Genomic DNA, 22,647 nt, shown 5'->3' on the forward strand with positions numbered 1-22,647 from the left:
TGACACTCTCTATACGCAAAATTTTGCACTAACTTCGCCGACAAGCGGTGGTCACTCGTTCGATATAGTTCGACTACGGACTACAGGCCACGGAGTTCTCTTTGTTTTTGTACATTATTTCTAGGCAACACCGGAAAATCTTATAGTTCACATACAGCATAATTTTCTTAAATTTTATTAAATGACGCTGTCATTATGCAGACAAGCGTCGTTGCGTGTACAGTTCGTCCGACTTTTGCTTCACTATTTAAGGCAGAGGCGCAACACGTTTTCTCGCTTCATCAGTCACTTGGTTGCAAAACAACGTGAAAAATAACTTATAAACAGATCGCTCTTCCTCTCTAAAAGCAGAGTAACGGTTGCCTAGCAACAATATCAGGGCCGGAGGTAAGGAAAATATTTAACTAATGAATTTCTATGTAAATCCATACAAATCACACTATATACAATTCATTCATATAAATGTGTAGATAATTCTCTGTGAAGTAATTAATGTTATTAGCTTTCGGCAAGTTATCCATGGTCGTCATGCTGGTATTATTAACCAGAAAAAGGTTAAATTTAAGCTACAATTATGGGATAAATTTGAAGAGTATGATAATCATAACAAATTGAATGGGAACCGTTGATTATTCGCCCTTACTTACAGCTTCTGTATTATTCCTTTATAAACCTCTGCTTACTGAACGAAGCTTTCTGCAGGATAGATTACGTAGAATCGAATGGTTGAATGAAAGGAATAATTTATTGGAAATTGTTTTATCGTGGCCTATTTCGAGATAAGAGGCAGGCATTTGCTTGGAGGAGCTGAGGTGGGGCAGAGATTTGGATGAGACACACCCAGAACACAAGCCATTCCTACCTAGCTTTCTCGCTGATGTCCATATACGTATAAAAGGCTGACTATATAAAGCTTTGTAAGATTTGAGGTTTTCACGGCTGTGACTATTAAGAAAGCAGTCATCTGGGATGTGGCACCGTGTAGATGTGGTGTTAACCAACGTTTCGGAGGGACGTATCGCCTCCATTTTCAGGGTAGAAGGAAAAATAAGAAATCCGCAAGCGAAGAGACCGTGAGAACTGGTACAAGCAGTCTGCCGGTTCTCACGGTGTCTTCGCTTGCGGATTTCTTATTTTTACTTCTACCCTGAAGATGGAGGCGATACAATCCTCCGAAACGTCGGTTAACACCACATCTACACGGTGCCACATCCCAGAAAACTGCTTTCTTTATATAAAGGTTATTTACCAATACGACCATCTGCTCTTGCAGACCAGCATCTTTATGCCCTTCACGATGTTGGGTCACATGGAGCAGTATTGCCCAGAAGCGAATAAATTCATCCCAGAGCGGTGGCTGAAGACTGAGCAGGAGCACAGCAAGAGGGCGCACCCTTTCGTGACAATGCCTTTCGGCTTCGGACCAAGAATGTGCGTTGGCCGAAGGTTTGCTGACCTGGAGATGGAAACATTAGTGGCGAAGGTATGTTGACATGCGCAGTTGTCCGGTACCTTCAGAAACACTTCCTTTTTGTCTACGAACGTGAAATTTGCGCTTTCAGTCCAAGGGAGAACAGAGTTTGAGAATTCTTCAGAAGAAATCCCCAGGGAGCTCGTAGATTGAATACAGAGACCGTAACAAAAGGCCAGACATATTACATTAATAAGTATGAGGTGGGCAAGGCATATAGCACGAATCGGGGAGAAGAGGAATGCATATAGGACATTGGTGGAAAAGCCAGAAGGAAAGAGACCACTGGAAAGACCAAGGCATACGTGGGTGGACAATATTAATATAGATCTTAGAGTCTGGGATGAGATGGATTGGAGTGATATGGTTCAGGATAGGGACCAGTGGAGGGCTCTTGTGAACACGGTAATGAACCTTCGGTTTCCATAAAATGCTGGGAAATTCTTGAGTAGTAGAAAATTTGGCTTTTCATCAAGACGGGCTCAGCTCCGTAAGTATGTAAGTATACTACATTAATGATCAGCTTCATAATTTATACTATCCACGAAAATTATTAAGGGGAAAACGCAGAATAGTAGACATGAGCAGGGCATTGTACAATAATTTAAATTCATACAACAATTTTATTATAAAACAAAACAGCAGTATTGGGTTGCAGTATATTCTAATGTATGGGATAAGACAATATTAAAATGGACCTCAAGAGAAGTATGTTTGATTACACAGAGTGGATTTAGCTGCCCCAGTTTAGGGTTCAGTATAGAGCTGATGTAATAATCCGTGCGGGTTCCAGAAGAATAAAAACTTCTTTATCTTCCTTGCGCCTATTAGGTGGACATATGAATACTGAATGCTTAATCATAATATGATTATCAGCTGGTCAAAGTACAGTTCGTCATAACATATTTGGTGTTAATTTCACTTCGTTGGCCTGGGCCTCTTGTGAGTGTCGATAGAGTGAAGATGTTTGCAGTTCTCTTTTCGGTTGGTGTCTCCAGTGCATTCGTAGTGTGTCATGTTGTGGTTTTATGAGTGTGTGGGGTTATGAATGGTGCTTTAAAGGCACCATTGTAATCGGTAGGGTTATGTACACCGTATATAATTAATTATATGGAATGTAGCGTATATAACCCATTACCATTCCATGGTAACTTGTTTGCTATATTACGTATGTGCGTGTAAGCTTGACTGAAGTTGAAGAAAGTCGTCTTCTGGGTTTAGGCACCGTGTATTCTTCGTTTTGGCCGACGTTTCGGAGGAACGTATCGCCTCCATCTTCAGAGCAGTTGAATGGCTTGGAATGCGGAGAGCAGTAGCTGTGGTGATAGGATGTGAAAGATGCTGCTTATATACGAAGTAGGCAGGGGGGGTGGTTAGGGAGAACGGACCAATGGGAGCAGTGGGGAGCGATTAAGACCATATATGGTGTGTGTTGATTAAGGGTGGGGGGAGAGCACCTTTCACATCCTATCACCACAGCTACTGCTCTCCGCATTCCAAGCCATTCAACTGCTCTGAAGATGGAGGCGATACGTTCCTCCGAAACGTCGGCCAAAACGAAGAATACACGGTGCCTAAACCCAGAAGACGACTTTCTTCATTGTCATCGCCGTGAAAACCTCAAAACTTACATTGACTGAAGTTGTTTCCAGTTTTGTTGTTAGACTTCAACTCCAAAAAGAAAAACTACGTGGCCTGTAGTCCGCAAGCGAACTATACTGACCGAGCGACCGCTGTTTGTTTGCGAACTTAGTGCCAATTTTTGCGGATAGAGGATGTCACGTGGTCAGCGCAACGGATTCCCACGGCCGTTAATCTCTGTTTTCTAGACCGGAGCCGATACTTCCTTCAAATAGCTCTTCGATTAACCTCGTAAGGCTGAGTGTACCCCCTTCCAAACTCACTACTTCTCAGATAATCAGGTAGCGCCGGGATTCGAACTAGGGACCTCTGGTTTTGTAGCCAAGAACTCTGACCACTAGACACAGAGGCGATCGTTAGACTTTAACTAAACCATTAAACTAGTGACAACACCAAAATACACTCTGAACTGATTTTCGTAAATGAGTTAAACTCCATATTTTCTTTTTCAGATTATCCGTAACTTCAAAGTTGAATACAATTATGATATGAAGTTCGGGAATAAACTGCTGCATGTACCTGTGTCACCACTGAAGTTCAAAATGAGTGAGAGGGTGTGAGTTCTGTAAAGGGTCCAGCTGATTTTTCCATGTGAACTCTGAGAGAGGTGGAAAATTCCAATGCCGTGGAAAAAAATCATCTGCGGTAAACAGAGAAAAATTAAACCAATTCACTCGTGACGTCGACTGCGACAGAGTTTATAAGGAGGAAGGTTGCTTCAGTAATATAAGCTGTGGCAGCTAGAGTTGAAAGATGTAAGTTTTATTCAGAAATATAAAACTAAATATTTATCTGGTGAAAATGTGCGATTCATTGCTTTTACTTCATCGATACACATGGAGAGATAGTCTTTATTTGTAATTATGTTCATCCAAAGTTAAATTGAAGAAATCACAAATTTGTACTAAATACTAATTTGTAAGTATCCCAGGTAGGGCCGTGCCATAGCTGAGGCGTTAGTCACCGGCTTCCCACAACGGAGGCCCGGGTTTTTGGTAAACAAAATGGCGCTGGGGAAGTTTTCACCGAGTACTTCGGTTTCCCCTGTCAATTCTCAATTCACCAACTGCTTCACACTCATCATCATCTATCATCCAGGGCTGGTAGAATAGGCTAAACAGTGGCAGAAATATCAAATGGACTCAATCTCACCTCACCCATAGAAACTAACACAACTTATTCCTGGCAGGATGTTGTATACAGAAGAGTGTACCAGGGTTTTGTTTGTTACCAATAAAATTCTAAGGTTGGCAGCGCTTGCGCGGTGGACAACATGGCGGTAAACTCTTGTGTTATTGGTTCGACAGCTAATGCGTAATTATCAGCATTATTAACGAAAGTACGGAATTCCTCTGAGAGTGGTTCGCGATCTTCTTAAAGCAAACTGTACGGAAATAAAGACACTTTATATTTATTAATAATACATTTTGAATACTGATGGACGGAGTGGGGGTATGCGACATCACTCGCGAGATCACAGATTTCACGAGACCCACACTTCCCGCTACGCCATCCACGTTACAATATGTTCCCACTGAAGAGTATTCTAATATGTAAGATTTTTTCGGCACCGTATAGTTATCTTTTGGAGCTGTAAAATTTGCAGATCATTGAAAGTACTGTGCATCGTCGCCTGGTAACAAGACAAGAACGGAAGAACTGATTGTGATTCATACGCAAAGTGGGTCGCATTTAGACGTATCCGGAGGTCCAAGGGCACCGTCCAATGTTGAAATATGTAAATTTTATGCACGTTTGAAATATTTTCGAGAAACGAATTTGTGGGGGTCGCGACCATATATCTCTTCTCACCATGTAAACCTTCGATTGCAATTCATTATAAAATTTCGGTTAAGAGTAGCAAAGTGTGTAGCAAATTCAGCTATTGGCCATATGCGTTATATATTGCGGCATATTTGCTCAAGGCAAGTGCCAGCCAGCGAGGGCAGGAGTCGTTGGACACCGAAGCCGAGGTCGATGCACTGTTGGAAGCCGCTACCAAGCAGCGCAGTGATGGCCGTTGCTGATAGCACAAGCCTGTGCGTGATAGTGATTTGTAAACTTCAGTCACGAAATGTGTGTTCAAGGGTTCAATAAATCCGATTACCAATCCAAAAGCGTCTATAATCACACTCTATCACGTGACAACATAATTCACATTTCACAGTACGATATAATCTAACTTCATTAATGTACTAAAATAAGGCACCCTTATGAAACTGATATATGAAATTATGTATAAAACTTATTACACTCTTTCTAATTTTTAACATTATGTGACATGGAGAATATTTAGCATGAAGCAGGGAAAATAATTCGAAACCCAGAAGTTTCATATCTGTAAGGCGTGAGTAGTCTTGCATCAACAGATTGCAAACCTACACATTTCCGTGACACATTTTATTTCATGGTATGGTCCTTAAAACCTGCCATCACTGGTTACGTGCTGAAACACTGATGAGAATGGAATTAATTTTTGGGGAAATTTAGAGATCAGACCATATAATAAGGAAGGGTAGTGTCCTGTGTGTGTCTGCAATACATTAACGCTAATTTAAAGTTCATAAAGCGAACCAAGATGTTGGTACGGCCGTAAAGTGATCTGATCCGAACGACGTTACAAGGTATCTCATACTGATGCCAATAACCCTTCCTCCTAGCCAGAAGTCACATACTGCTGCCACAGCAAAGCATTTATTGCTTAAGAAGCCCGAAAACCGCTGAACTGCTAGGAAGAAATCCTGATATCAACCGGATAAATATAAAAATAATACGAAGTCTATAGAGCCAGAAGCTGTTGCTTCCAGTCTAATATCCTAAATTCCTATATTAAGTTGTAGCTCTTGGACTCATGAACTTCTCATTTATAATCTTAATACTCGTAGTATGCATCCTGTTGTGTATTATGAACAAGGTATAAAAAGTACACAGTCTACACAACAATATTCTGTATTTAAAACAAAGACTAGTATCAATTTACGCCTGATGATGACCCCGTATAGTGGTCGAAACCATCATTGAGAGCCACAGTTTTCGCTTCATATTTTGAGTGGTTACCAAGCAACAAAACAGTTACCTACACAAACAGCTCTTCCTCTACAAAATCCGGCACAAGTTGCCTAGCGACAACACCACAGTAGGGAAAATGGAAAACACTTCGCGGCAGGAGAAAGGATGTCGTCCATCAGGAGCTACTGGTGGCGGTTTCTCTTCTCCTTCCGATCGCCTGCGAATTCATGGTACATGACGCAATCCGCTCTGGACGTTGCGTTGCGCTGCATGTTATGTGTAGCGAATGGGACTTCATTCCTTCGCTCAACGCAGATGGTTAACTGTTCAAGCAAGAATGATTTGGTACGACCATGCCAGAAGTTCCTGATTCGGTTCAAAATTCGACCAATAGAAGCAAAGTTATCCCTGGGCTTAATAAATTAAACGCCGCGTCACGAAGACCAGTATTATTGTTAATTTTACGGGTTTAAGTTAAATGATGCAGTGGCCGCGCAATAACTCAAGCGGGTAGTCGCCGGCTTCCCACCGCGGCGGCCCGGGTTCGACCCCATGTCTGGTCAGGTGGGATTTGTGGTGGACAAAGTGGCGCTGGGCCGGTTTTCTCCGAGTACTTCGGTTTCCCCTGCCGATCTTCGTTCCACCAAATTCTCCAATCAATGGCCGCCGTGTCGAGTGGATCCAGCTGGACTCCAACCCCCTATGAGAATTAAAGAAAATGTTGATACAGTCGGAAGATAGTTGATCACACAGACAGAATCAGACGAAGAAGAATCACGACCGAAGTTCAGATACGAAATTTTTTGTAGAATACGCAAAGTATTTCCAAAATAAATTAATTTCAATTCTGATGTCCAGTTCGTAACTTAATGTCCCTGTTTTGTTCTAAGTTATCATGCAGCTCAGTACTGTGAGTAGTAACATACCAGAATCTTGTTAGCAACTTACAGAAATACTCGTTTATGTGATGGCTCAAGAGTGAAATGACCTCTGAATGGAAATAGTACGCAAGCTTCTACATGCATTGCACCGTGTGCAGCAGCGACATAGAATTAAATATCTAAGAGCGAATTTAATAAAGAAAGTCTTGTAAGTGAAATGTCCTTGCAGCTAATAATAATTACTTATTCCGCAATTCGGTATTTTATCTTGACTATTCTCTATCTCCAATTTCTACGTCCATATACATATGCTTTCTTTATATTTTTCTCAAGCATATACTAATATTCCTAGAGAGACAATCATATGCTACTAATTTGTTTCATTACTATTACATGCTTCATGTCTGAGGTCATATCCAGCACTCCATATTTTTAAATTTGACAACCCTTCGAAACCACGTTATGGACGAGAATCTGGTCCGATAATTCAGTCAGATCCGAGAGGGACACGAAAATTGAAGAAAGCAGTCTTCTGGGATTTGACACCGTGTATAAGTGGTGTTAACCGACGTTTCGGAGGAACGTATACGTTCCTCCGAAACGTCGGTTAACACCACTTATACACGGTGTCAAATCCCAGAAGACTGCTTTCTTCAATTTTCGTGTCCCTCTCGGATCTGACNATATTGTTCGCAAACGACAAGCTGCCAAAGTAGTCACGATTATAATGCTAAAACAAGAAGGTAGTGAGTAGGCTGCTAAGAGGGGATAGGTTTAAGTTGAACGCTGGTCATACCAGATTTCTTTAAAGTGGACTAATTAGTGGTTCTCACTTGTAGCTATGCGAGTAATTTATTTATATTAGGTTTCTTTTATATCAGCTGTGTGTAGCGTGATGATATTAGATACGTAATTAGTGAATTACCATGGACAGTTTTTAGTATTACCTAATTTGATGTACTTCGAGGTTCGTAATTTATACCCTTTACTAAACTTTCCTGAGGGAACGAGGTAGCGTAGCTGATTGAGGCATTATCCTACAAGCCGGAAGATGGCGGGTTCTATTCCGATGAGGTCATTACATTTTTCAATTGACCTAATCCTTCCAGCCGCACTATGGCCCTGGGATCGACTCTGCCTCTAACAGAAATCAGTACTAGGAATCTTTCTAGAACCTAAAGGGTAGTGGGAGTGTAAGGCTGACAACCTCACCGCCATCTGTGGGCCGATTTTCTAGAAAAATTGGAACCTCGAGGTCTCACATCCTTATGTGTCTCCACGGCCTGTTCTTTTATATATTTGCACATTGCATATATTTTTCTATTGTTTTATATATATGTATATATACGAGTAACATATATACTGATCACAATGCAACATACTAAAAACTGACGTTAAAAAATGTCAACCTGAAATTTTATTTTTCAGATCATCCTTAAATTTATTGTTGAATGCAACTACGAATTTAACTTGGAGTGTGAACTGCTACACATATACGTATCGCCTCTAAAGTTCAAAATTATTGACAGAGAATGACAAAATAATCCAGTTGTTTGACCCACGTCAATTATGAGAGACTGGGAAAATTCCATGTCATCCAATAGAATCACCTGCGGCAAACAGAGATAAAACAGTCCGTTTCACTGAACGATATCAGCAATGATAAAGTTGATTGATATCCACGGGAAGCTATTTCATTCCTGCAATTATTTTCAATAGGACTTGACTTCAACTAAATATTACGATATCCGTGCATATCTCTTGGTTCGTATATCCCAAGGATTAAGCTATGATGGAGCACATTCTATATAAAGAGACACGCCACTTTTAGCTCTTTGAAGCTAGAAATCCCTGTGAATAGTATTAAATTTTCATTTCCTATCTCACAAAAAGACACTGGGTCTATTTATGAAGAGAGACCGGTTAAGATATTCAGGAAAATAATCACCAATTTTTCAGGGAATCTTAACCTTTGGATGAAACACAGACAATTTAAATGATAAAGCTAATGTTAAAACAAGAAAAGAAATGTGGCGAGAACAAGAAATGGAAAGTTATACCGGAAGTTCTCACCGTGATTACTATGAAGACGATTACGTTCTAGGGTCCTCACAAGGTGACATGTCAGGTGAAAATTCAGTTCAGAAATGCGTGCATAATGGTAGAAGAGGTATGAACTGAATTATGTCGTCTTCTGGGATATGGAGCTGTGTAGATCTTGTGTGAAGCGACGTTTCGGAAGAACCTACCTCACCCATTCTCGGTGTAGAAAAATCCGCGAGCGAAGAACCATCATGAACGGTCTGCTGTAATCTTCCTGAGAAAGGTTATCCCATGCGACAGAAAGATGCTCAAGCTTTGGTTGAATTAAGACGATATTTTTGAATATTGGTAGAAGAAAATTGTATCATCAGGTACCCTGGCAACGCGACAAGAAATGAATAGGTTCAGGATTAGACGAATCGATTTACTGGATAAGTGGTTTGCAGTTACAATTACAGTCACTCTGAAATAACGTCTTCCAGACCTTGGAACCTGGCTAGTCTGTCGCCTTCTGGTTCTTAGCTGAGCTGGTTTCTTCTGTTAACAGCTCTGCTCCGTTCGCCTCTGATCTCAGTTCTGATCTCTTCTCAGTTCTCCTGTGACCTGTGTATGGTTTCATATTCTACCTTCGGACGGAGAGTGTTCTATACACCGGTCGCGGGTGTATTCGTTGCCGCGGGAACTTCACTAGTTCTGGATTTTCACTTACGTGATAAAGTCTGTTATTTGTACGTATGCGTTGTCGCGTGAACCTATTTCATTGACACTCCACCAACGATACAGAACCATGGATACCGAGCCGTTGTCTAACAGTGGATGTCCGCTGTGACTCAAATATTCTGCTTTTAGGCAGCAGGCCACAGNTAATTATATCAGCAAGACACATACAAAACTTGTGGTTACATTTTGTAAAATATATTATTCAAACGACGAGAATTTTGTTAAACAAATAAGTGATTTTATTCGACGTGTGATGCAATGGTTAAGGCGGTATTAATTAATTGAGATGTATCAATGAAAGAATGTTTTATTTATCTGTTTGTCTAAAGTAGAGAGACACAAACTGAATAAAAATGTAAATTTAAAATTGATTATGTTATTTGATGTATTATGGCCCTCTAAATCATACAGATATAAAAAGAGTTTTATAGCACTTGAGACCTTTACCGAAACATCCCTTTATTTTTAATAAGTCTGAACAATTTCAATTAAAGAAATCTTTGTTCTGGTTTACTTTCACGGCATGAGTGCTCATGCCCCCTTATCCCTTCGACAGTACTAATATTTGCAGGAAGTTGTGTTCTAATTATGAGATTAATAATACTTTGAATAAATCTATTAATACTATCGAAAATTTCTTGAAAGTAACATAGATACATGTAACATTCGTATATGAAATATGTCTTGTTTTCCTTCCTCTCCCTATTCAGACGCTTGTGAAAAAATAACTTTATTATAATTACTATTATTATTGTTATGGAGGCACGCGGTAGCGTAGTTGGTTGATGCACTAAGCTACAAGCCAGAAGGTCGCGGGATCGAATCCCGATTAGGTGCATTTTTTCGATTGACCTAATCTTTCCAGCCGCACTATGGCACTGGGGTCGACTGAGCCTCTAACAGAAATGAGTACCAGGAATATTCCCCGGGGGGAAAGGGTGGCCGGCGCGTAAGGCTGATAGTCTTACCGCCATCCATGAGCCGATTGTCTAGAAAATGTGGGAACCTGAAAAATCACAACCCTATGGACCTTCACTGTCTATTACAAGGATAGCTTTATTTTTACTTTTTATTATTGTTATAATTAATGAATCCATTGGTACTGCGGCCTAAAGAAGATCCATTTGGAAGTTCAGCAACAAACATGAGCATGGAGTACTGGTAGAATGGTCACATGGCACAAAGTATTTACACTTTTCTTCCAATGAAATTTATCGAATAAGTTGTATTCCATTGAATAGGACACGCTGATCACAAAACGGATAGATGAAGATAGAAGAAACGTACAGTTTTTCTGATATCTTCTATTTTATGAGCAGAAGACATAAGAACTTGCATAGTAGTTACTACACAACTTCTAAGAGTGGCTTAATTTAAAAGAGTGTAAATCTATATTTATTAATATTACACCAACTTCTAAAAACACATACATGAAAGAACGCCGTGTTCTGGTGACTCAAAGCTCAATGCATAGAGCAGTAACATGACGGATATTTTCTGTCTAGATCTGGAATTAGTTAGTAGTGGTCCAGTGGTCAGAGTTCCTGCCTGCAGATCCAGAGGTCCCGGGTTCAATTCCCGGCGCTTCCAGATTTTCTGAGAAGTAGTGGGTCTGGAATGGGGTCCACTAAGTCTCTTGAGGATGATTAAGGGGCTATATCACGGAAATAGCGGCTGCAGTCTAGAAAACCGAAATTAACGGCCGTGGGATTCGTTTCGCTGACCACGCGACACCCTCTATCCACTAAAGTTGGCACTAACTTCGCCGACAAGCGGCGGTCTCTCTTGACCGGTACAGTTCCCTTACGGACTAAAACCACGGAGATTTTTTTTTATAGTTTTCTTTTGGTTAGGATAGTCTTGTTGTCTATTGTAACTGGGAGGGGAAACCTGCAGTACTAGGAACAAACCTGCCTCAGTGTCTCTGTGTCCAACATAAATCCCATATGGACTACTGGGTTTAAATCTGGGTCTTTAGAGCAAGAGGCTGGGGACCAACTAGTCGAAACGTCAGTCGCTATTTCAGTTCAAGGCGGATCTCTCTCTTATTCAATAAGTGACCGAGTGAATAGTGTTGCCAGACTGGTAAATTTCTATGGGTCTGCCTGAAGGACGAAGCTGTGCAGCGAAATTCGTTGGAGCTGGAGATGTCAGTTAATGCTTTGAGAGGGAACAGACGGGCATCAATCTTTGACTTCAAAGTGAGCTTTGATGTGGAACGCTGTGGTTTTTACTGTCGCCACCAGTATGCTCTAGCGCGCATACATAAAGTCTGTGTAAAGTACAGGGCGAACCAAAAACTTTTTTCTTGCGGTATTAAACGCAATACATAAAGACGGTGAGATAATGATAAGTTGCAGAGGACATCAATTATGCGATGAATTTGGGGAGAGGACTTTAGTTTTCCAACAGAGGTAGAGATCTTTATCTGTGCCACCGTGCTCATAACAATACTTCAAGTCTTACTTCTATTCCCACACGAATTTTCATGAAGTGGTGCTTAGATAAGAAGGGCGATGTATTAAATATTTTATTTGGTAGGTTCCGGATTTACCGATCACAGTGGCCGCTAGGTCTAAAGCATGAACTGCTTTCGCTAGCCCAAAAGCTCGGATTGTGTGTTCGAATCCCACTTGAGGCATGGATGTCTGTGCGCTTTTATTCGGCGTTTCTGCTGTTCTGTTTGCAGACGGGCTGTTCCATCGTCTAAGGAGTCCTACCGACTGTGGGTAGGATTAAGAACCTGAGAAAACGGCCAAAGTCCAACAAAGTGCTGTAGAGCCTTAAGTAAGTAGATAGGTAGGCTGCGCCATAGCTCAAGCGGTTAGTCGCCGGCTTCCCACCACGGCGGCCTGGGTTTGATCCCGGGTCTGGTGGTCTGGTAGTCTGTGGTGAACAAAGTGGCGCTGGGGAGGGTTTTCTCCGAGTACTTCGGTTTCCCCTGCCAATCTTCAATCCACCAAATTCTCCATCATCTTAATCACCCGGGGCAGGCTACGACAGGCCAATCAGTGACCACCGTGCCGAGTGGAACCAGTTGGACTCCACCCCCCACTAAGCGAACCTTCCTGTAGAAAAATAGAAGTAGGTAGGTGGGCGGGCAGGCGGACGGATGTACGGAGAGACAGACAGGTCCAAGATTCAAATGTCGAATTCGAGGCCGGTTACTTTGGATGCTATCTGTCGTCGCTGTGGTTTAATTATTTAAAAAGGGACAACTTCGCAATACATGACTTCGAGTCATGGCCATATCTGATGGTGTCTATAAATCGTAGAGTCAAGAAGTCTACAAGGAAATCTGTAGATCTTAAGCGCAGCAACGGACGCTGTGTGTGCTGAAAATAATGTGGACTATAATTCACAGACCGATGTAGCAAAACTCCGCCTACACAAAAATTGCTGTAGCCATTCTACGTGGTTACAGCACATGTTGGTGTTGTGCAGATGGCAAGTCGAACAAAAAACTTGCAACAAGGAACCACTGGAAGCATATTTCTGTGGTGTTTGGACCCCTTATAGACATCATCGTCAAAATATATTTTTATTCATTTACAAAAATTACCATATAAGCTCCTTATAAAAATTGAAATCTCTCCATTTTTATCACTTATGATATATATATCTATATGTATTGCGTTTTTCCACCTCCTTCTGTTCCCCTCATTTTGGTTAATAAAGAAAACACAAACGTTATGAGGTATATGGAAACTGTCCCTCAGAACTGTGTTTGAAATGCCACTGCAATATGAAACTAATCTTCTGACTTCCAAAGCAGATAATCCACCGAAGCAGGCATTCTGACGTTTCCATTTACGTAAGCCTGTGTGCGTGTGTTCTACACAAACTCGCCTTTGTGTTCTTCTGTGTTCCCTCTTGAAACAGGAAACTGAAGCACGCGTTGCCATGGTTTCACAGAGTGCACAAATTGCATTTTATTGATTGCTATCTGAATAATGAGTTGTAATTAACATGTGATAATCACGTAAACTGCATAATTAACTCGTATAAACGGAGCTTACTGTCACCTAAAATTAATTTGTGGGGCAAGGACAGAACTAAACAGGTAAAAATCTAATCTTTGTGTTGTTAATTATTTATATTGGCCTGAAAACAAATACACTGGCCAGAATTGAATGAAATTAATCCTTTTAAGCATGTAGATCATTTAAGTAATATTTACAAAATCAGTTCCTTCCTCACAGAAAGTACACTGTGACTCCATTACAAAACTAACTGGTATATGTTGATTAGGGAGACAATCGTTCATTGCACGAGAATCTTCCGAAATACAGAAATGCATTCTGTGGAAAAAAAAAAGGAAAGAATTCTATTATTAAAAAATTTGGTGCACATAGATTTCACTGAGATTTAAGAGAGAAAGCTATTTGAGGATGGCGAGCATTACTTCGGAAAAATACTGTCAGCCCCTTTCATGCTCGTTTCCTATCATGGGGAGAGATCACTTGGAGGCTACGGCGGAGATAGGAGACTAATATTAAAATGAATTCTAAAAACAAGTTTTAGGAAGTGGACTATATTACTTCTGGGTCAGGCGAGAGTCCAGTAGCGAACACTGCTGAACTTAGCTATAAATACAAATATAAATCACTCCGTCCAATGTGACCTGTAAGTTTTTTACTACACGAAAACTTAACACCCTTACATGTTTCGGTCTCTGTGAACAGTGAACAGTGAACAGTGAAAACAACACAGCAGCCATGAGCAAAGCCTGGACGATATAAAGAACCTCCACATCAAGATAGCCAGGTGGCACATTATCTGCCCCATATAAGAGGGACGATGGGAGGACGAACACGAGCCTGCATGGTTTACGAATTTTAATTATTGACAATCCAAAAAATTTTTAATTAGCATCAAGAAATTTTATACAATTTTATAAAAAACTTTACATTCCCAGGAAACTGCTGTGTTTGTGAAATGTGAAATGTCTATTTTGTGTACTATGTATTGTAGCATATAAGTATACGTACTTTACGTCTAAACAAATTATGTGATGGTGGTTTCCTATTTGTAGTGATGTTTGCCCTCTGAAGATGGTCCACAGAGACCGAAACATGTAAGGGTGTTAAGTTTTCATGTAGTAAAAAACTTACAGGTCACATTGGACGGAGTGATTTATATTTGTAATTGTTAGTGTGACGGACCAGAATGAAACAAATCAAACTTAGCTATAAACCTTGAGGTTCCGTACAAGTTGAGTATATCTTTCTATAAGCTAAGCCACTAAAATACCTGAAGGAGGGCTTTTTTCTTAATGGCTCTTCGAGCCCATTCTGGGCCCTGGCCTCTTATTCAGTTCCGTAATCATTTTTCAGACAGTAGGACTCCTTGGACGAGTGATCAGACCGTCTCAAGGCTACTACCTACTCACATGACAACACAAACACAGAATAAGCGCATACAAACACCAAATACTAATGCCTTGAGTGGGTTTCGAATCTACGATCCCAGCGTACGAGCGAGCAAAGACAGTTCATGCCTTAGACCTCGTGGCTACTGTGACCGGCTGAAGGAGGACATTGCTCTTAAACGAAAGTATTTATTTCAAGTAGAGTTGTCATATATAATAATTAAAGTGATTTGATATTTCCACTAATTCTTATAACGAGTTGTGTTTCTAGAAGTTCTATTTAACAATTCATCCAGTATCTGATGAGAGACAAGTCTATGTTTGTGGAACCCAGACCCAGCAGCAAAAGACTAAAAATCCTACACAAGTGTCACAAATGATACTCTGTAAAATGAAACTGAGTCTCACCTCCTGGAAATTCACGACTTCTATTAGAAAATGTTCAGCTGACTAGTTTCAGATAGCTTCCATTCAATATTATACCCATGTGGAAGCGGGTCAGAATATATCCACCGCTCCCTGCGAGCCGTAGAAGGTTTCGAAACGAGAACCCGGTGGCTGGGAGTGAATCTGGGCCACTCTGTCACTGTGGACAAAACTACGAAGTCTGGTGGTCTAGGTTGGGGTTTGGGTGCAAGGATTATGAACTTGTTCTGAAAAAAAATATACTAAGAGAAAACCGGATTCAATCTGGCTGAATCTTCTTGAAAACAATGGCTCCAAAACGGCTGTTTATCCATTGATTATTATTATTATTTATTCTGAATTTAATTTTGTACATGTGCCCATTTCCGTAAGATTCCAGGCACTTCCTGCGGTCCGGTTTCATATTTTGGTCTTCCGTGTTGTCACCGTATAGTGCGTAGCTGCACACCAGGGGTTTCGGGGAAAATATTGCCTATATTTTCAGGAAAGACTTCTATACGATTAGTCCCATATTCCATAGCTCACTTCCTTATCTCACACTACACTAAACATGATAGAGACTAACTCGCATCCACTGCTGTGTCTGATTATAAGACTGAAATCTATATAAGTTTTGTTGGCTCCAGGTGGTTTTGAGGCTGAGATATTTTGTCCCTTCTTAATTCTTCCCTTATGTAACTCACTTGATGTGAATCATTTGTTTCGTAGTGTCTTTTAACGCTGTATTCTTTTAAAACTGATTTATTTTCATTTTAAAGTACAATAAAAACAGCATCCCCCTTAATAAAAATAACGCAATACTTTCAGTCTGCAGAATTTTAAATGATTATTGTTCATGAACAACTTCTGTTTTCGGAACTGCATACATATTATTGTACAGCAGCGTATTAAAAGGAAGTGGATGAATAACATTAATTCCTTCAAATTCCATTAATCACTAACACTGTTTAACTAAGATATTGTCTAGCAGCAATTAAAGGCGCGGGAGATAACATACTGTTTTCACTTGCGTTTATTATTTTATTATTTTTCAGTTTTAATATGCATGTATTATATTTTATGGAAGAATAATTCTGCTAATTCAGTTTTAATAAGGATAAACGGCGTTGTATTAAAATTCATTTGAACTCTGCCAATTTATAGTACGAAGTGTAAAACCAAATTTTTAAACTAACGTCACGAAAATTTGGAAAAATACAGACTATTAACTGCTGTCGGTACAGTGACTGGCTACGGGCTGGACGACCCAGGGTCTGAGTTCGAGTGCCGAAAGCTTCAAAAAGTAAATGTTGCAGGTCGACTGTATCTTACTGCAGTAACGGAATATAAAATATTGTGAACACCTGCCAAAAAATAATATTCTAAAGTGCATTACATAAATCCTGGGTTTAAGATGCAAATTCTTCATTTTAATGTCGTATATATTGCTTTAGAACGCTTTCGGGAATGTTAATTTAATCTCAATATTATTTTATACTTCATTAATGTAATTCACGCGAAAGCCGTACCGGGCAAGTCACATGCTGCCCACGGATTGTCAATTATTAATTTAGCATCTCATTTCTCTCGACAGTACATTTATGACAACAGCTTTCTTGAATATGACGCCGTTTAGTCTGAAAAATAAGCTCTAAACTTCCAGAAGAACCTACTGCCTCCACATTCAGGTTACGAAAAGAGAAGTATCTGGTTCTTCCGAAACACTAGTTACCATTTGCGGGACGACATAACGTCATATCACACAATTCCGTTATATTATCCATTTACACTTTCGTAGAAATTTAATACATCAATTACCATGACAATTTAAATCAAAGTTATACCTTTCAACTAAAAGAGCAAGCCAAGATTCCTGGCAAATTTCATTTAAAAAGATCAACTGTCTTTACAATTTCGTCATAACTAATGACATGGAATTACCGAATACTGCAGTAGATGGCTCATATGAACACGGTAATTGATGTTTGGATTCCGTAAACGGCAGGAAATTTCTTGACTAGCCAAGAGACTGTTAGGTTCCCAAGGAGGACTCTAATCCAAATCTAGTTATTTAATTACTACAATTTTTGGGAACATATATCTCGTGCTTTTGTTGCAATGGTGAAATAAAGGAGATATGGTGTGGGTTGGGCATATAACTCGCGTGGGATATCAAAAGAATTTAAGCAGATATTTTATACAAAACCCTCTCGGCAAGCCGACCGACACCGAGAGGATAATTTAATATTCAGAACTTGCATAAAGGCTGCTAAAATTATTAGAAATAAACTTCTTCTACCATACCTAACTATAATAACTTGAAAAGACTTGTAGGTTTTGCTGAGAGACTAAATGCGATAGAGCAAGAGCATATACTAAGCAGTTCAGTATTGAGATAAAAGTTTTTTTTGGTCGAAGGTGGACACTGCGGTAGAAACTCAGCCACAACTTCAACTATTGCCATCTAAGATTAATATTCATAACTACTAACAGCAAATCTGACTGTAACAACGATGGAATAATAGCTCTTGGTGTATATACGATATGTGTGTATGTATGTACGTACGTACATATATGTATATATCACGAAACTGTTGTGAGTATGTAAACGGGACGAATGTAGTTCACAGTCGTATTCTGAAACAGGCTTTCGTCTTAGCGGTGGTATTACCAGAGAGTTGGTTAGCTAGTTTCTTTGTTTGCTAGTTAATAGGATTCCTACTAAAGCTTACGACGTTCCATCAGACGGAGCGCTGAAAAGCAGCTCCACTCGATTCAGACACGGGAGTCAAAGGGAATGCCTCTCGCTGCCGTGAAGACATAGCCTAAGGCCCATGTAAACATGTGTTAACATTGCAAGCAGTCCTTTCCGTATGCTTCCATTTATCTCCGTAACGTTACATTGAGGGCAATTGCAGTAAAATTTCCAGTAAGGAGTGTTCTGTGTGTAGGGCCACTGCACGATCAGCATCAAGAGTCTGCATTCCTCTTTAAGCAGAAGAACGCATTTCCCGGCCCAAGACAAGCATCACAACACAGGCAGCCAAGCGACCTCCAGAAACGTCACGATATTAGAAAAGATATCTATTTTAAATTTAATTTTTATTACATGGAAATCAATTTCTGATGATCATTTATTCATGCACTTGTAGTCGTCATTAATTGGTGGTAGTCTAAACATATAGCTAAAAATTAAGTAGAAATGTTTATGAGTTACTAAACCAAGGAAGATTATAGTCCAAGTACGGGCGATATCCCGAGCCATACGAGACCAATCAACATCTTTAATCTGCAGCAGAGATTTTAGTTTTTCTTTTAATTGGTATAGTGTGGGGTGGAGTCTAGCTTATTGGCCTATTGTACTAGCACCGGGTGATTAAGGTGATGGAGAATTTGGTGGAATTAAGTCTGGCAAGTGAAACCGAAGTACTCGGAAAAAAAAAACTGCCCCGCCATCTTGACCACCACAAATTCTACTTGAACAGACCCGGGCTCAGACCAGGGCTGCCGGAGCGGGACGCCAGCGACTACCAGCTTGAGATATGGCGTGGCCTCAGCCGCGATTTTAGTTTTGATTTTGTTTTTGAATAAATATAGGTTCAAATATTATTCTTCTAATAGTGAAGGAGTGAAGTCGGCATAGTTCCGTCGGTATATAGACGGGCTAGAGGCTGGACGTCCGGGATTCCATTCCCGGTAAGAACAAGATTTTTCTATTCTCCACAGTATCCAGACAGGATCTGAGGCCCACCCAGCCTCCTATCGCTATAAAGAATATGAGGTTAGCAATTGAGAATAAAAACACTGCAAGACACAGTCGTTGGCATTCACTTATATACCATTAAATACACAGTAATTTCTATTTACGAAACACGAAAAATATTTTCATTACTTACAGGAATAACGAAGCATAGTGTTAAGTCTTGTTAAGCATAAAATGTTTCGCTTTTATCATTAAACTGTATGTGGTTACTTATCCACGAAAAAGCGGTGAACCTAAATTGCTTCAGCTGTTATACCTTACACTCCCTCTGAACCCATAGCAGTAACAAGCTAACAAGACCGAAGAAAGTGGGGGCTGCATAAGGATTTTATATGGTAACGTGTATGCCCATTGCTAGGCAACGGCTTGGTAAACTCATTCTCGCAACACACGTGCACTGAATTATAAGATTCATATTGCTAGGCAACAGCACGGTAAATACGCATTCTTGATAACACGTGACATGTGTTTTCCGTGGAAACGGATGAAGGGGAACACTCCACTTGAGTACACATACTATTTTCATATTTACATACTTCATTATAATTGAGAGGATATCATTTATTGCTGATAGAAACATATTGTAGCATTACTAATCATGTTATATACAATAAATAAATTCTGAAATTATTTTGTGCTGACTGAGGATATCACAGGTGATCGATATGAAGACAACTCTTTTCTCACGTGTGACGTCATTCACTCTGGTAGGTAGGTACCAATGTTACAGAGGGATCTTTGTTGAAGAAGAACATAATTTTATCTGAAGAGTACATATTTTTCTATATTTCTACGGTGCTGAATTTCGCCAAATCCCAGAATATTGCAGTTCCAAGAAACTCTCTTTCATGTTTTCCGTTAAGCAATCGCTAATCTAAATATATTTCAGAAATAACGATCTCTTTTATGAGAAGCTTACTTTGTAAATAAACGGATAATGTTCGGCTTGAGCTTTGTGAGAAGTAGAGTGGAGGGCTCTTGTGAAGACCGTAATGAATCTTAAGACTTACTGAATGAAGCACAATTACTTGAGCTAACTAAGCAGTTATTATACTCGTACTCTCAAGGACTCTGATCCATGAAGTTAATTATATAGTTCACAGGTAAATCGAGGTAAAGTACAAAGGACATAAACCAAATAAAACATAATTTTAGTGCAGATCCTGAAATACCGAATGTAATATAAATCAAGCCAATAATTTTGAACATGAAGTACGGGACCAGAAGAGGTCAGACATCAGCCCAGAAGACGTTTGTTTCGCGCAAATTACAAAAGAATATGGAATGAATACATTTATTTACAGTTTATTTAATGATACTACGGATCCACGTTAGCTCAGTCCACATGGTGATTGGCTACTGGCTGGACAACCGAGAGGTCGGATTTCAAGTCCTGGTAGGGTCAAGAATTTTGACTTCTCCATGTCGTCCAGACCGGCTCTGGGGTCCATCCAACCTCCTATAAACTGGGAGTTTCTTCTCAGGGGGTAAAGCGGTCTGGGCGTGAATCTGACCACTCGTCTCCAAATAGTGCCGAGGTCAAGAAAATATGGATCTATGCATCCACTCTCACATATGCCTTCATGGCGTAGTGTTTAATTAGTTGAGCAAAGGGACAACTTTATCTTACCTTAACGATGCTAACAGTATCTCAGACACACTCTCTCTCTCTCTTTCCTGTTCCTCCATTTTGGAGCACAGGTCATCCTTGAAATATTTTCATTTCCGTTTCTTAATCCTATGACATTCGGTAGGACTCCTTGGACGGGTGATCAGCCTGTCGCAAGGCCTCTACCTACACTGGACAACACAAACACAGAATAAACGCAGACATTCATGCCTTGAGTGGTATTCAAACCCACGATCCCGTGTTTGAGTGGGCGAAGTAAATTCATGCCTTAGTCCGCGCAGCCATTGTAATCGGCGTATATCAGACTTCAGACTTATAACATCAAATAGTTAAATCATCAAGTAATAATGAACTGACAGGGATGTGGAAGGAAGTTTATCTGATTTTACTTATTTACTATTCCAGTGTTCGTCCTCGGGGCTGTGGAAATTCACCTAAAATCTCGGTCACGACACGAGACTGGGAGTTGAGCTTGGATCCCCAAGAATACGAAGTAGGAGTGCTAATGGCTCGGCCGTGTATTTCGGTAGAACGTGACAAGGACATCCGGATACGACTTCTGCCAACGGTCACAGCCTCTGGAAATTTGTCCAACCGACAGCATAATGCATGTTAATCAGAGTACAAGCTTTTAGCTGTAGCTGTAATCCTCACTGAAACAGTTTTTCTACCCACATTCAACATGAAATAAGCGTAAGAATGAAGCAAACAATTTGGTTTGCTACTTTGCTTTTCAGATTATACGAAACCCTCGGCACTGAAAACAAATAGACAACGATAGCGACACAAAACTTCGTTTATTTTAAAACAATGTTAACCTCTGAAAATTACAGAATTATCAAGAGATTTTAAGTGGGGGAATATCAATATACGAACTGCACGAAATTTTCAGTTCTTAAGAAGGCTAAAGCTTGACGCGATATCGTTATGTACGCAATTAGAGTTAGTCTCGTTACTAGTACCAGTACAAAACTGATGCTATAAATGCCAGTTGATATATATTTGAATCGGTATTACAGTGTCAACATATTGTGGCGTGCCGCCAGAAAGCCGGAAAGGTTCAGAAGATCAGAGTTTATTTCCTAGGCAACGACCAGCGTTTCCGCTGGAACGCCTTGGAATCCGAACGCTAACAAACCTAAGCAACGAATTGTTCAAAGCGGTTGCATGACAACGGCTGCGATAAACATGTATAATTCAGTGGGAACGGAATACCAGCAGGACGTTGCCTAGGAATCGCTTAAACAACAAATGCTTTTCCCCGGAAATGAAAGGATATCCAGCGGACAAAACGGAACCTTTGAACGCGATATTCACTAGTCAGTCCGAGTGTTCGTTATAAAAGTCCAACTTCGACGAGACCAGTCAGTTCTTAGTGTAGCTCCGACTAGAGCGGAAGCCAGCTGGCAGCCGACAAAGGGATCAAGACACTTCACTGAGATCAGCGGTGCAAGAAATAATTGTGATAGTGAAGTTGTGAATAATTGTACTTGCGAGTGTAAAAGAGATTGTACAATAAATATATTCGCCAATTCCGGGAACCCACAAAATTTCTTGTCTCGTTGTCTAGCACACACGTGACAATATTTTGCGAGAACTTCATACCGTATTTCTAGTTAGTCACACGGCTTAATGCATGATGTAGTTCTATTTAATTTATCTTCTTAAGCTGTTAAGTTTGCCGTCTTTCCAGAACTTTTCAAACCGATGAGG

General features: G+C 40.2%; 1 protein-coding gene across 3 annotated transcripts in view; it reads left to right on the plus strand.

Moving 5' to 3' along the window:
- Positions 1-22,424, plus strand: part of LOC111867746 (probable cytochrome P450 301a1, mitochondrial) — a 56,089-nt gene extending 33,665 nt beyond the window's left edge. The window contains exons 10-11 of one of the 3 annotated variants that reach the window (XM_033752848.1): positions 1,274-1,483; positions 21,340-22,424. In XM_033752848.1, coding sequence (XP_033608739.1) covers positions 1,274-1,483; positions 21,340-21,372 — 243 coding nt within the window. In that variant the 3' untranslated portion in view covers positions 21,373-22,424. Of the gene's footprint in view, positions 1-1,273; positions 1,484-3,564; positions 4,011-21,339 lie in introns of those variants that run through there. The other 2 variants (XM_023857871.2, XM_023857881.2) reach the window with 2 other exon arrangements.
- The last annotated feature ends 223 nt before the right edge of the window (positions 22,425-22,647 follow it).

The sequence above is a fragment of the Cryptotermes secundus genome, unplaced genomic scaffold (genome assembly GCF_002891405.2).
Source record: "Cryptotermes secundus unplaced genomic scaffold, Csec_1.0 scaffold580, whole genome shotgun sequence".
Classification (NCBI taxonomy): Eukaryota; Metazoa; Arthropoda; class Insecta; order Blattodea; family Kalotermitidae; genus Cryptotermes; species Cryptotermes secundus.